The 12,586-nt window shown below is 47.3% G+C and overlaps 1 protein-coding gene across 2 annotated transcripts in view; it reads right to left on the minus strand.

The window, feature by feature from the left end:
- GMPR (guanosine monophosphate reductase) overlaps window positions 1–12,586 on the minus strand; it is a 41,467-nt gene that overhangs the window by 11,929 nt on the left and 16,952 nt on the right. For both annotated transcript variants that reach the window (XM_049716370.1, XM_049716369.1), the window contains exons 5-6: window positions 8,354–8,435; window positions 4,572–4,678 (exon numbers count right to left, since the gene is read on the minus strand). In XM_049716370.1, coding sequence (XP_049572327.1) covers window positions 4,572–4,678; window positions 8,354–8,435 — 189 coding nt within the window. The remainder of the gene's footprint in view (window positions 1–4,571; window positions 4,679–8,353; window positions 8,436–12,586) is intronic.

Genomic DNA, 12,586 nt, shown 5'->3' on the forward strand with positions numbered 1-12,586 from the left:
CATCCTGTGATAAACCATAATAGAAAAGAATATGAAAAAGAATATATATATGTATAACTGAATCACATTGCTATACAGCAGAAATTAACACAACATTGTAAATCAACTACACTTTAGTAAAATAAAGTTTTTGAAAAAGATGGCATTTCCAGTAATCTTAACTTCCTTTATATTTCTAACTTTTTCTAGGCTAAACCTTTTTGGTTGGGGAATTCTTCAAGCCTCAAAATAAATTATTTGAATGACTTTGTTTAGGCCTTTCCAAATAATGGTCTAACCGTTTCCTAAACAACTACATTAAATCAACAAAATAAGAAATTTGCCAATCAATCTTTCCTTCTTTGCAGAGGGTCAGTGAGTGGATGAGAGCCCTACTGACTGGGTGTAGACAAGGAGGGGGTCAGGGGTAACTTTGAATCAGCTTGACCTCTATCATTCCCTCCTCAAACTAGAGAAGCACGCTCTCTAGGTCTTTATCAAATGCACTGGTTAAAATTTTGGCCTTGAGTCAAGAGACAATAGTGATCCCAGCCAACCTCATCACAGGACCTTTTTTTAGGTCCTGTGAAGCACTACAAAGTCCAAGCCATTCTGGGTATCAGTGGACAATGAACTCATCTGGTTGTTCCAATCCCTCCCCTTCCTAAGGGTTCACTGGGTTCTGACTCTGATCCCTTCACTTGAAGATGTTCTTGGGGACCCTGCGGGGAAAAGGTGAGCTATAAACACAGGTTAAGCTGAAGTCCCCCAAAGCAGTGTGATGGGAAAGGAGCAGACCCGGGATGCTGGGCCAACCCTGCATTCTTGGTGACTTCAGCCAGCCCTTCACCCTCGGAGTCTCCACACTTTCTAAATGAGGGTGGTCAAGGGAAGGAGTGGAACACGGGAGATGAACAGACCTCGGTTTGAGAGCTGGCTGTTCCCCCCACCAGCAGTGTGATGCTGAACAAGTTACTTTAGGTCTCAAAGCTTCAGTCTCCTCACTGGATGTGACAGTTAATTTTAGGTGTCAACTGGGCCATGGAGTGACATTTGGTCAAAAAATTGTCCTGGATGTTTCTGTGAGGGTGTTTTGGGGATGACAGTAACACATGAATCAGCAGACTGAGTAAAGCAGATTGCCCTCCCTAATGTGCGTGGGCCTCACCTAATCACCTGAAGGCTTGAATAGAACAAAAAGGCTGAGATTTCCCCAAGTGAGAGAATTCTTCCTGACTGACTGCCTTAGAACTGGGACCCTGGACGCTGACTCCAACAGAAACACTGGCTCTCTCTGGTTCTCAGGCCTTCAGACTCAGACTGGGATCACACCATCGGCTCTCCTAGGTCTCCAGCTTGCCAACCCACCTGCAGATCTTGAGACTTCTCAGCCCCATCATTGCATGAACCAATTCCTTATAATAAATCTATGTCTACACACACGCACACACACACCCTATTGGTTCTGTTTCTCTAGAGAACCCTAATACACCTGTCCAATGAAGAGAACAGCTACCTAATACCTACATTGTTCCAAGGATTAGAGATTATAGGTGTACCGTGCCCAAAAGACAGCAGCTGCTCAATACACATCAGCCATTACTTCCTCTAATGCTGTTTCCACCTTTAAAATGCTCTCCTTTGTGTCATGTCCCTAGCAGATGACAAGACAAAATGAACTGGTCACACCTTAATCTTCACCTACCCAGGAGGTGTCCTGGATTTCTCAGTCCTCTGCCTCTCAGAAGCCCACGTGGACCACAGTTCACATCCAGCCTCTTGGGTGTAACCGACCCCCTGCTATGGCTTCCTTCTGAACTTCAGTAGCACAGACATGCTAATTCAGCAACGAAAGTGTAAAATGAGACAGCTGGAAGGAAACTGGACAAAGTGGCAGGATCCTAACAGTTGATGGGTTTCCAGCGGGTTTAGTACTCTTGGTAAGTGGGAGAAACCTGCTTGTGAAACTCCATTAGACAAAGGGACAGTGAGAAAAACAGCTGCTTTGAACCCCAAGACACTCAGCTGCTGGTCAGAAGGAATGAACTGACGTCAAGGGTGCAGAACCTATATAAGTCTGTGAACTCACGGGGTCTGCACTACAGATTGAACTTCTAACCCCCTCTAGGAAAGCTCCGGCCATCAATGGAAAAATAAGAACCTTGGAGCAACGGTCTCACCAGCCTGGGCTGTCACTGTTCCTGAGAAATTCACAGAAGCTGTTCCCCGGGTGCCAGCAGACAGCTCTGGCTCTGGTACACGGACCCGACCTGTGTGTACCGACCCTCGACTCTAGAAGCCAGTGGTTCTCAAATTTGGGAGCACATCTGAAGTACCTAGAGGGCTTCTTAAAAGATTCCTGGGCCTCACCTTCAGAGTTTGATTCAGTAGGTCTGAGACGAGGCCCAAGAACTTCTAACAAGTCCTCAGTTGATAATGATACTCCAGGTCTGGGCACACACTTAGAGAACTGCTGACATAAGCTATAAAATGATGGTGGGTAAGGAGATCCCAAGTTGATTTTCAGAGTCACTTGTGGTGCAAGCAGAGCCTCCACCCCTACTCCCCAAATGGTCCTATAAACTAAGCAACTGGGAAATTTCTAGAAAGACACAAGTATGGGATCTCAGAATAAGTTCATAGTAAAACTTCATTAATTTGACCTCCACTGATTCAGAAATGGTGGCCACTCAAGGAAGATATATACGGTCTAAATTGTTATTAAGACACTTGATGGTGAATGGAGACTTATAACTAATTACACATGGTGCTCTGGAGGGCAAACTATGAAGAGTCTAATTCAACAGGATGGGGTCCAGGAATGTCTATGGTGAAAAGTCTCCCTGGTGAATGTCATGCAGCCGGCCCAAGACGAGGCTACGGCGAGCATTTGAGAACCATATTGGAGGACAGTGCTGTTTGGTGACTCCAGTGAGTTCAATCACCACACTCTGTAAAGGTAGGATGATGGCTCTATGTCAGCCTTTTACACATGAGTTGTTCAATAAATGGGTTTTAATTTGTTCATTGGAGCAAAAGCTAAAAGGAAAAGATATTAATTGGAAGGTCTTAGCACTCTGTCAGCAGCCAATAAATCTTCGGTCACTTATTCCAGCTTCTAGCACACAGTAGATGCTCAATGAATACGTGCTGACTGAATGGATGGATGGATGGAAAGTCTGGATGAAGAACTAGAAGGAGCACAGGAAGTGTGCGCTGGACCACGAGTCAAAGAACTAGATCTTCCTTTTGGTTGTAACAAGGCACGTGCGGGGAAGCAATGGCTGCAGGGCTCCAATGCCATAGTAAGACTCAAATGAGATGGTGTGCACATAGGGATTTTTAAAGAGTATTATACCCTCAAAGCAGGTCCAGAAATCAAATCTCACCAGCTGAAATGCTGAGCCAAAATCAGCAAGCGATCATTTCACCAGGATATGTAATTTACTACATCTGGATTTTTACAAAATAATCTGTCAGTTACTTAATGTGGGAGCACGGCTTAGCAACTGGACCAGTGAAAAGGTCTGAAGATTTAATTTACTCTATTCAGTGTGAGTTCATTGTTACAGCACCGCTAAAAATACACCACCACTTCAGAATTTATATATATATATTAAATATACAGAATTTAATTATATATAATATACATGTATGTATGTATCACCCACATAAGTGGAAGCCATAGCTCTGTCCAAGTCCATCCAGTTATATCTGACATGTTCTGTCCTATTCTGAGCATCTCATCTAGAAGGGAAGAGACGTGGTAACTATGTGAATGACGGTCATGTCGATAAAGGTGGAGTAGAATAACAGATAAATGGAGGATTAACTTGACATTCATTCAATCCTTGACAGTTAGTGGCTGAGTACTGAGGTGCTGTACTTCCAGAAGCTTCATGATCACTGACTCTGCTTCTGCGCTCATCTCCTTCCCATACATTTCTCCACCCACAAAAATCTAACTTCTGCCCCCAACATCCTACTCAATCTGCCCTCACTACGGTAACCGGTGACAGCATCTGACACCACTGCAGATGTGATTAGCGAAAATGAGGTCACCCTGGAGTAGAATGGGCCTCTAATCCAAAATGACGGATGTTCTTATAAAAAGGAGAAATTTGGACACAAAGGCAAACCTGCACACAGGGAGGACACCACGTAAAAACTGGAGCTCTGGTGCCATAAGCCAAGAACTACCAGAAGCTTGGGAGGCCCAGAACAGAGCCTTCCCTGGAGGCTTCATGGCCTGCTGACGCCTTATTCTTGGACTTCTGGCCTCCAGGATTGTGAGACAATATATTTCTCATGTTTGAGCCACCCAGTCTGGGGCACTTTGTTACGGCAGCCCTAGCAAGCTAACACATGGCCCTCTCACTTTCTCAAAGCTCCCCACGTATCCCCCCGTCATGCTACCCACCACCTCGAGCTGAATCCATAGGGAGTAGGGTCGACTGTCACCAAATGCCGTGACCATGTGCCTGGCTCACTCCCGAGCCCACAGAATGCCAACAAGGTGAAGGGCAGCCAGGGAGCAGGGGCCTTCCTCAGATGCTCCCAGACCCTTCCACCAGCCCCACTTGGACACTTACCGAGATGATGTGCCCCTTCAGGCCGTGGGCCGAGTCTGCGCACTCGATCACAGCACTCAGCTGCGGGTACCCCACTCCCGTCTTGGTGCGGGTGGTACACACGGAACCTGGATGGAGGAAGAGGGAGACCCCAAAGAGAGATGGTTATGAATGAGCAGAACGGGATACAAAACGAACCTCCATCACCGTCACACAGCCCTGCCCCAATTTCCTGGGGGCGAACTTTCCACAGTGGCGGGAGAGGAGCCATGGGGCTGCCCCACAGCTCAATGGAGGTGGCCACCATCTGGCCTTAGGTCCCTTCAGGGCCTCATCACCGTCATCTGCTATTGTCCAGGACACTCCACCCTACACCTTGTCACTCTCTTCTATGACATCAGCTCCCACTTACTGACCCTCCATCCTTAAACTCCATTCTTTCCCACCTTCCTTCACTTTCCACGCAACCACAAGGGAACTTCAGATGCCTCCCATGACCTTGAGCCTCCCTGACCTTCAACCTTTGTCAAATTACTAATTCTCTAAGCCTCGGTACCTTGCTTGTAAAATGAAAATAAAAGCACTAACCTCACAGGGCTGTGAGGGAGATTAAATGACAAGAGGGATGAACATTGCCCAGCCTTGCAATAAGCCCCTGAGAAAAGGGAGCCGGCACTCAGGGCATTCCTGCAGCCTCCCTCTGACTCGGCTCTGTCCTCTCCATGCCCCAGCCTCCCGGCCCCCACCCGCTCGTGGCCCATCTCCCACCCAGTCCAGCCAGGACTCTGAGGTCAGCTTCCATTGCAGAACTCACAGCAGCCACCTGGATGCTTTCATCCCCTAGACCTCTGCCCTCCCCAGTCAACTCCAGTCCTGGCTGACTGCCTGCAGGGTATTAGTCCAGGGAGGTCCACTCTGAGTCACGCCAAGAGCACGGGCCTCTCCAGCACAGGGCCCCTTGCTCAAGCCTCCCCCTCCCTCCCAGCAGGTGAGCACCCGCCCCGAGACCACCTGGATCAAGCTCCGGACTGTCTCCCCTGCTCTGCCCGCTCTCTCCTCCTGCCCCTACCCAGCAGGCTCCAGCCACGCTGCCCTTTCAGCTCCTCCCACCTCGGGGATCCTCTGTACAGGGTGTTCTCTCTGTGGAGCGCTCCCCTCTGCACCAACCCCCTGGTCCAGCCAACCCTTTCTCATCTTTCAGGCTTCATCTTAAATGTCACTGCCGCAGGGAAGTTGTTCATCACAGCCCTCATTTCAAAAACAGCATTTAAATCATTATTTGCGTAAGAACCGAGGATCTGTTTTCTCTGCTGGAGGGTTAGCTCCCTGGATATTCAGTGTGGTCAATCCAGCGCTGAGAACAGAGCCCGGAACATAATAAGGGCGCTATAAATAGTCACAGAAAGAATGCGTGAACTCGAGAATGAATGAGTCACCCCCGTCCCTGTCTCTACGGCTTCACCACTCACTCACTCAGTCCCTCCTGCAGGTCTGGTGGTGTCGCCTCTGGGGTGCCCTGGGGCCAGTGTAAAAGCTGGGCGTGAACTCCTCCCTCCCACCGGACCCTCGGGCGAGGCTCCCCACCACCACCAGTGGCTTCTCAGCTTCCCACAGACCTCTCCCGGGGGGAGGGGGGTGTCTTTAGGGACAGGACTGGAGAACCACGGCTGCACCCTGAGGCCTGGCTCCAGCAGGGAAACCAGGACTGGGGAGCCACCTTCTCCAGCATCGGGCTGCAGGGCACAACACGGGCCACTCACTACCCTGGGGCCAATGACCTTCTCTCCTGACCAAGGCACCCCTGTCCCAGGCACACACTGTGCGAGGCACAACTGGAGTTGTATAACCTCTGGTTCTGGCTCAGAATTCGCTTTTCTCCTTTCCCACTCATCTGCCAGACCCTCAGCGGAGGGCAGGGGCCCAGCTGCAGTGGCCTGGAGCTCTGTACAGGCGAGGGCCAAGGCGTGGGAGTGGTCTTAAGCCCCAGGTTGAAAGGAGAAACTGGGTACCAGCCCAGAGCAGGGGGTGGGGCGAGGGGTGCATTTTTAATGCTTTTTCCCAAGTGCCAGGAGTTGTTCCATAATGAACCTTTTTTAATCCTGTCATCTAGACAGTACCCAGTGTTTTCATGCTGAAGAATTCGTGAAACATAAGCATCCCCTCCAATAAATTTACAGAAGCGGCTCCAATACATCAGGCTCAAAGAAAGCCTCTTACTCCCTTCAGTCACGCCTGTTCTAAACAGACAGCCTGGGAGGCACACAGCGACAGTGGAAGGACAATAAATCTTCCGGGCAAAGAGACTGCATGTATAGAGGACGTTTGGGAAGGAAACGAGGGCGGCTGAACGCTCAAGATTACATCAAGAACGGCTCTGAGGGCCGAGAAGACCACTTCCACACCTCACATCCTGTACAGCACCCACCCAGCACGACGGCAGCTAGGAGACACTCAATTAAACAGGTGACTGGTGCGCGCTCTGCTTTGGGGGAAAAGAGCCTTCCCGGCCTGTTATCAGCCTAGTCGACCCTATTACAAGCCTAATCTATTACAGCCCATTCTAGGCGGGCAGAGCGCCCTGTAAGCAGGAACTGGGCTTTATCCTCTCTGACTTTTCAATAATGACAGACACCCAGTAAAGACCAAAGTGAAAGCTCGGGGCCTTTCACAAGCGTACAGGGCTCCCCCTCCCCAAGAGTCTCTTCATGTCCACCCTAGTTCCTCAAGGCTGACAATGGTGCCAGGTCACAGTACAACGATGTCTTCTGCATCCTGGCAGTGCTTTCCCAAAGACTCTTCTCATACTGGTTTATTATTTGCTTCCTTTTTTGGTAGTGTCTTCCGGGGAGACGATACCTATAAAAAATCTTTGCTATTTTTTATTCCCAAATGAAAATGTGTATCTCAGGACTTCGCTGGCAGTCCAGTGGTTAGGGCTCCACACTTCCACTCCACGGGGCATGGCTTCAATCCCTGGTCAGGGAACTAAGATCCTGCATCCCGCACAGCACGGCCAAAAATGAATACATAAAATATGGGTTTCTTTAAAAAAAAAAAATGTGTATCTCATTCTTTCCTTCTCTTCAGTTTTAGTGTTTGGTTAATAATGGATGTGCAAGGAGGAATTTTACAATGTGACAATGAAAACATTAAAAATATGGAAGCTCATGCTCCTGTCTGGCCAAAGGGCAAGGCCAGCATCAAGCGGCCCCAAGAGAAAATGGAAGCGCCCAGTATAGGATAGAAAGGTTCCTCCTCGTTCCTCAGTTCAAAATGCCAATGGCAATCCTGGGAGAGAAGGCCCAGGAGGATGCCGCAAAATCTGAGATGGTATGTACCAGGGGAGGAGCCAGAGATGAGAACCGCCTAAGCCACAGGTCAAGTTCGAACGTGACCTCACAGCTGCATGCCTATTTGCAATGTCTGGGGTCCCTCGAACATTCACATAGACTTGCCCCCACGGATTCTCCACCCTTCACCTTCCTCTTCAAGGTGAATGGGATCATTCGTGAGACCTCATTCTTTTCTTCCACGTTAATGTTCTGAAACCAAGAGCTCATTCAAACCACATTCAAGTTCATTCAGAACCTCCCCAGAGGCATCAGAAAGCAGCTCAATGAGACTTCTGTTCAGGAGCCTCTTCTGATCAGAAGCTCAATAACTTCCAAAAGAAATGTGCTTTAAACTTGAGGATGGATCATTCATGGGGTACCTTCTGGGCATCTCCGGTCCCTCCAAGCCCCAGATCCCAATTCTCGCCCCCCTCCGCCCACAGCCCCTGCTGTGCTCCCAGCAAGTCTTACCTGGTCCAACGCCCACTTTGATTATATCTGCTCCTGAAAGAATAAGCTCTTCCACCATCTCTCCCGTCACCACGTTCCCTGCCTGGGACAGAAAGAATACAGCTCGAGATCATGAACTACTCCTGGTGGAACAAAGATAAGTGACGGAGGAACCCCACAGAAGGAGGGGCATGTTCTGAAGCCACCAGGCAGCCGGGGGACAAAAGAGAAAATGGGAGAAAACAATGGACCAATCCCTGAATAGACTTTCAGTCTGAAATGGGTGGGCTAGAGTTTTCTCCAGGTTTCCTTTCTTCTCTTTTAACAAGAACACAGAATTGGACACCCGGGGCTACCTCTGGGTGAGCTGATAGCATGAGGAACTACAGAATCACATGACTTTAGAACTCCAAGAGACCTTAGACTATCTAGGTCAGGGCTTGTTGAACCTACCAGTGATGGACAAAACAAAATCTTCCAGAGAACCTAAATACATAAAATAAGCAATGAAACACTGTCTCTGCTGATTAAAATCTTTATTGTTCACAGTCTGTAAACCCCCTGAGGAACTTCTATGGAACCCAGGATTAGAGAACTACTGGTCACCTCACAGTTGGGAAAATACCTGGGTATCCCACTCTAGGGTTAGTGGTTCCCACCGAGATATGAAAGGGCAGACAAACCCAACAGCACTGGAACGTACATCATTTGCAGACCAACATGAAGCTGTGGTCCTAATAAACACATAAGCCAGGAAGTGGCAGAATCTAAAAACCAGAAGGATGCATCTGGTTTGAAAATAGTGTATGTTCTCTCACCGCAGGAGTCTGGGAACACAAAAATAGCCCTTTTTATTACAACTCACTGCCCTGTGGATCCTTCAGCTGGTACATAGGATACTTGGCAAGATGCCTGTTCAAATTTTCACAACTATGCAAAGTCTTATTTGGGGAAATGCATCCCTAACTTGTGCGACTGATTCTTTGGCATTGAAGCCCCAAGTGTCTTTTCGCTGAATTGAGTCCCAGAGGGAATTTCTTCCTCCACCTAGACAAAGTGACTTTTAACTTTGTATAAAAGGATCTTGGAAAAGGACAACGAGGAGGGCTCAAAGCTACTTTAATTCCAACAGCATCTGATAATGGAAAATGACAGACAGCCCAGAAAAAGGACTGGAACATAGGAGAATATAGTACATGATAAAGATGGCCTTACATGTCATTGAGGAAAGAACAGTATTTCAATAGAGCTGGGGAAAGGGATCTTTTGGAAAAAGATACAGATTATTACTCATACTTTTCACCAAAATAAGCTTCGAATGGATTAATGAGTTAAATTAAAAGTTGTCTCCCAGATTTAGAAGAAAACTTTGAATACCTGTAATAAGCATAAAACAAAATATATATATATATAGATCCATCTATATGAAAATTAAAAACCTGTGTACATATAAACACACACACTCATACATATAATCAACAAAACTAATAAGCAACCTGGTGGAGAAAAATATCTGCAATTATGACGAAGAGTCACTAACATTATAAGAGCTCTTCCAAATCTACAAGAAAAATGCTACCACCTCACAGAGTAACTGCCAAAGGACATGAACAAACTAATGAAAGAAATAAAAGTGGCCACAAACATAGGGAAAGTGTTCAACCTCACTAGTAACCAAACTTAAATGAAGACACCAGCGAGGTACCACTTTTCACTTAAATTATCAATGATTATAAAGACTAAACACTGAAGAGAAAACAGACGCTCATTCTCTGCCGGTAGAATGTCTACTCCAGAACAAGTTTTCCCAGAAAACAATTTGTCCACGTAGAGAAATGCAAATGTATATATATCCTTTGATCCAATAACTTCCAGGATTTTCTCTCAAGGCAGTAATCACAAATGAGGTCAAAGATTTAACTACAAAGATGTATTATTTGTAACAGTGCAAACCTGCAAATATAGTCCCCAAAATGGGAATGGTTCAACAATCTATGGCCCATCCATGTGATGTTTTCTTTTTTTTTTTAAATTAATTAATTTATTTATTTATGGCTGTGTTGGGTCTTTGTTTCTGTGCGAGGGCTTTCTCTAGTTGCGGCAAGCGGGGGCCACTCTTCATCGCGGTGCGCGGGCCTCTCACTATCGCGGCCTCTCTTGTTGCGGAGCACAGGCTCCAGAGCGCAGGCTCAGTAATTGTGGCTCACGGGCCCAGTTGCTCCACGGCATGTGGGATCTTCCCAAGACCAGGGCTTGAACCCGTGTCCCCTGCATTGGCAGGCAGATTCTCAACCACTGCGCCACCAGGGAAGCCCCATGTGATGTTTTCAAGATTGGTTTGATGCCATGGGAAAATGCTTAAATGCTTTCAGTGTAATGTTAGGGGAAACAGAAAGAAATAGTAAGATCTCAATTTTGTTAGACAAACATAGGTATAGATGAAAACATACACCAAAATGCTGACAAATTACATCTAGATGAAGGAATATTCTGACTGTTATTAATCATTCTTCTTTACAATTTCCTGGATTTGACAGTAGAAATTGTATTACTTTTATAATTGTGATTGGTTTTTTTAGGGTGTTTTTCCTTAAGCACAGGACCAGCATGAACTCTGAACCTCAAAAAGAACTTAGTAGGGGACTTCCCTGGTTGCTCAGAGTCCTCCTGCCAACGTAGGGGACACAGGTTCGAACCCTGGCCTGGGAAGATCCCACATGCCGCAGAGCAACTAAGCCCATGCACCACAACTACTGAGCCTGTGCTCTAGAGCCCGCGAGCCACAACTATTGAAGCCCATGCGCCTACAGCCCGTGCTCCCCAACAAGAGAAGCCACCGCAATGAGAAGCCCGCACACCGCAACTAACAGTAGCCCCCACTCGCCGCAATTAGAGAAAGCCCGAACGCAGCAACGAAGACCTAACGCAGCCAAAAATAAATAAATTTTAAAAGAAAAAAAAAGAACTTAGGAACCCAAGAAGCAAGATGCCCTCATTCTTCCTCCCTGGTTGACTTGCTAAAAATTCAAAATATATTTTAAAAATAAAATTAAAGTTAATTATAAAAATAAGTTAAAATAAAACACTTAAAAGAAGCTACTCTAAGCTCCCTACAAGGTTTCATTTTCATTGTGGATCCCCCCCTCCCAAACCTGATGCCTCCTACAAACCATTTGGTTTTAAAAGGGCCTACTTCACACCAAATAAATTAATTCAAATCAGCTCAGGATGAACATACCAGGTACAACCGTATGAGGTCAAAGTAGGTTTAAAAGCATGGAGGAAGCTGATGCTATTTTAAGAGCCCAGAAGCTCCCCCAGGTGTCCTCGTGTCCCCTGAACCGCCTGCGGGATCCTGAACCAGTGGTCAGACGCAGTCACGGCAGAGGGCTGAGCATGGAAAAACCCAGAGTGATTACAAAAGCCTTCCAGCCTGAGGCCCACACAACAAGAATGCAGATGACCAGGAGGGGATGGAGAGTGTCCACTTGCAGGAACAAAATCTGTCTGTTCAACTTTGAAACCAAGAAGGGCAAAAATAAGGGCAGAAAGGAAAAGACAAATTCAGAAATGAGAGTGCCCAAGGGAGCGCCGTTGGGCTCCGGGGAAAGCCCAGCCCATGGCCCAGGCAGCCTGCGGGCTCCGGGTGGGGGAAGCTGGCAGGGGGTGATTAGCAAGGAGTCAGCTTATCTTGGCTGAAGCAGCTCCTGTGGGCAGCGGATACCAGAGGCTCAGAACGTGACATCCGGCTCAGTCATGACCGGGCAGCCAGGACAACAGAAGTTACAGACCCTCAGCTGGGCCCCAAAGAAGGCAAGGGGAGATTTCCGCTAGGCAACCCCTCTTCCTGGGGAGGCCAAGCACTGTCCAGGCGCCCCTCTGGCTCGTCCATGTCCAAGACAGGTATGAGGGTCCAGGCAAAAGGCATGAAAAGGGACAAAACAAACCTTTCAAGTACTTCTGTAGCATTTTAAAAAGTCCTCTGGGCAAGAACCAGCCCCAAGTCCTCCAGCTTTCCTTTAGACCCAGACATCTATAGCAAAATAAGTTCAGAAAGCCCTGGGGTTGAATGATGGCCCTCCCACTCGCCATGAAATTTTAAGAAAATAGCTTCAACTTTAAGTCTGCATATATCCTGCTATAAAGGGGGACTGATCAGACCCACCCATCGTTGTCACTGTAAGGTTTATAAAGGAAGTTCAATAACCATCTCCAGAACTTTTTCATCACCCGAAACTGAAATTTCATACCCAT

Source organism: Orcinus orca, chromosome 10 (assembly GCF_937001465.1).
Source record: "Orcinus orca chromosome 10, mOrcOrc1.1, whole genome shotgun sequence".
Taxonomy (NCBI): Eukaryota; Metazoa; Chordata; class Mammalia; order Artiodactyla; family Delphinidae; genus Orcinus; species Orcinus orca.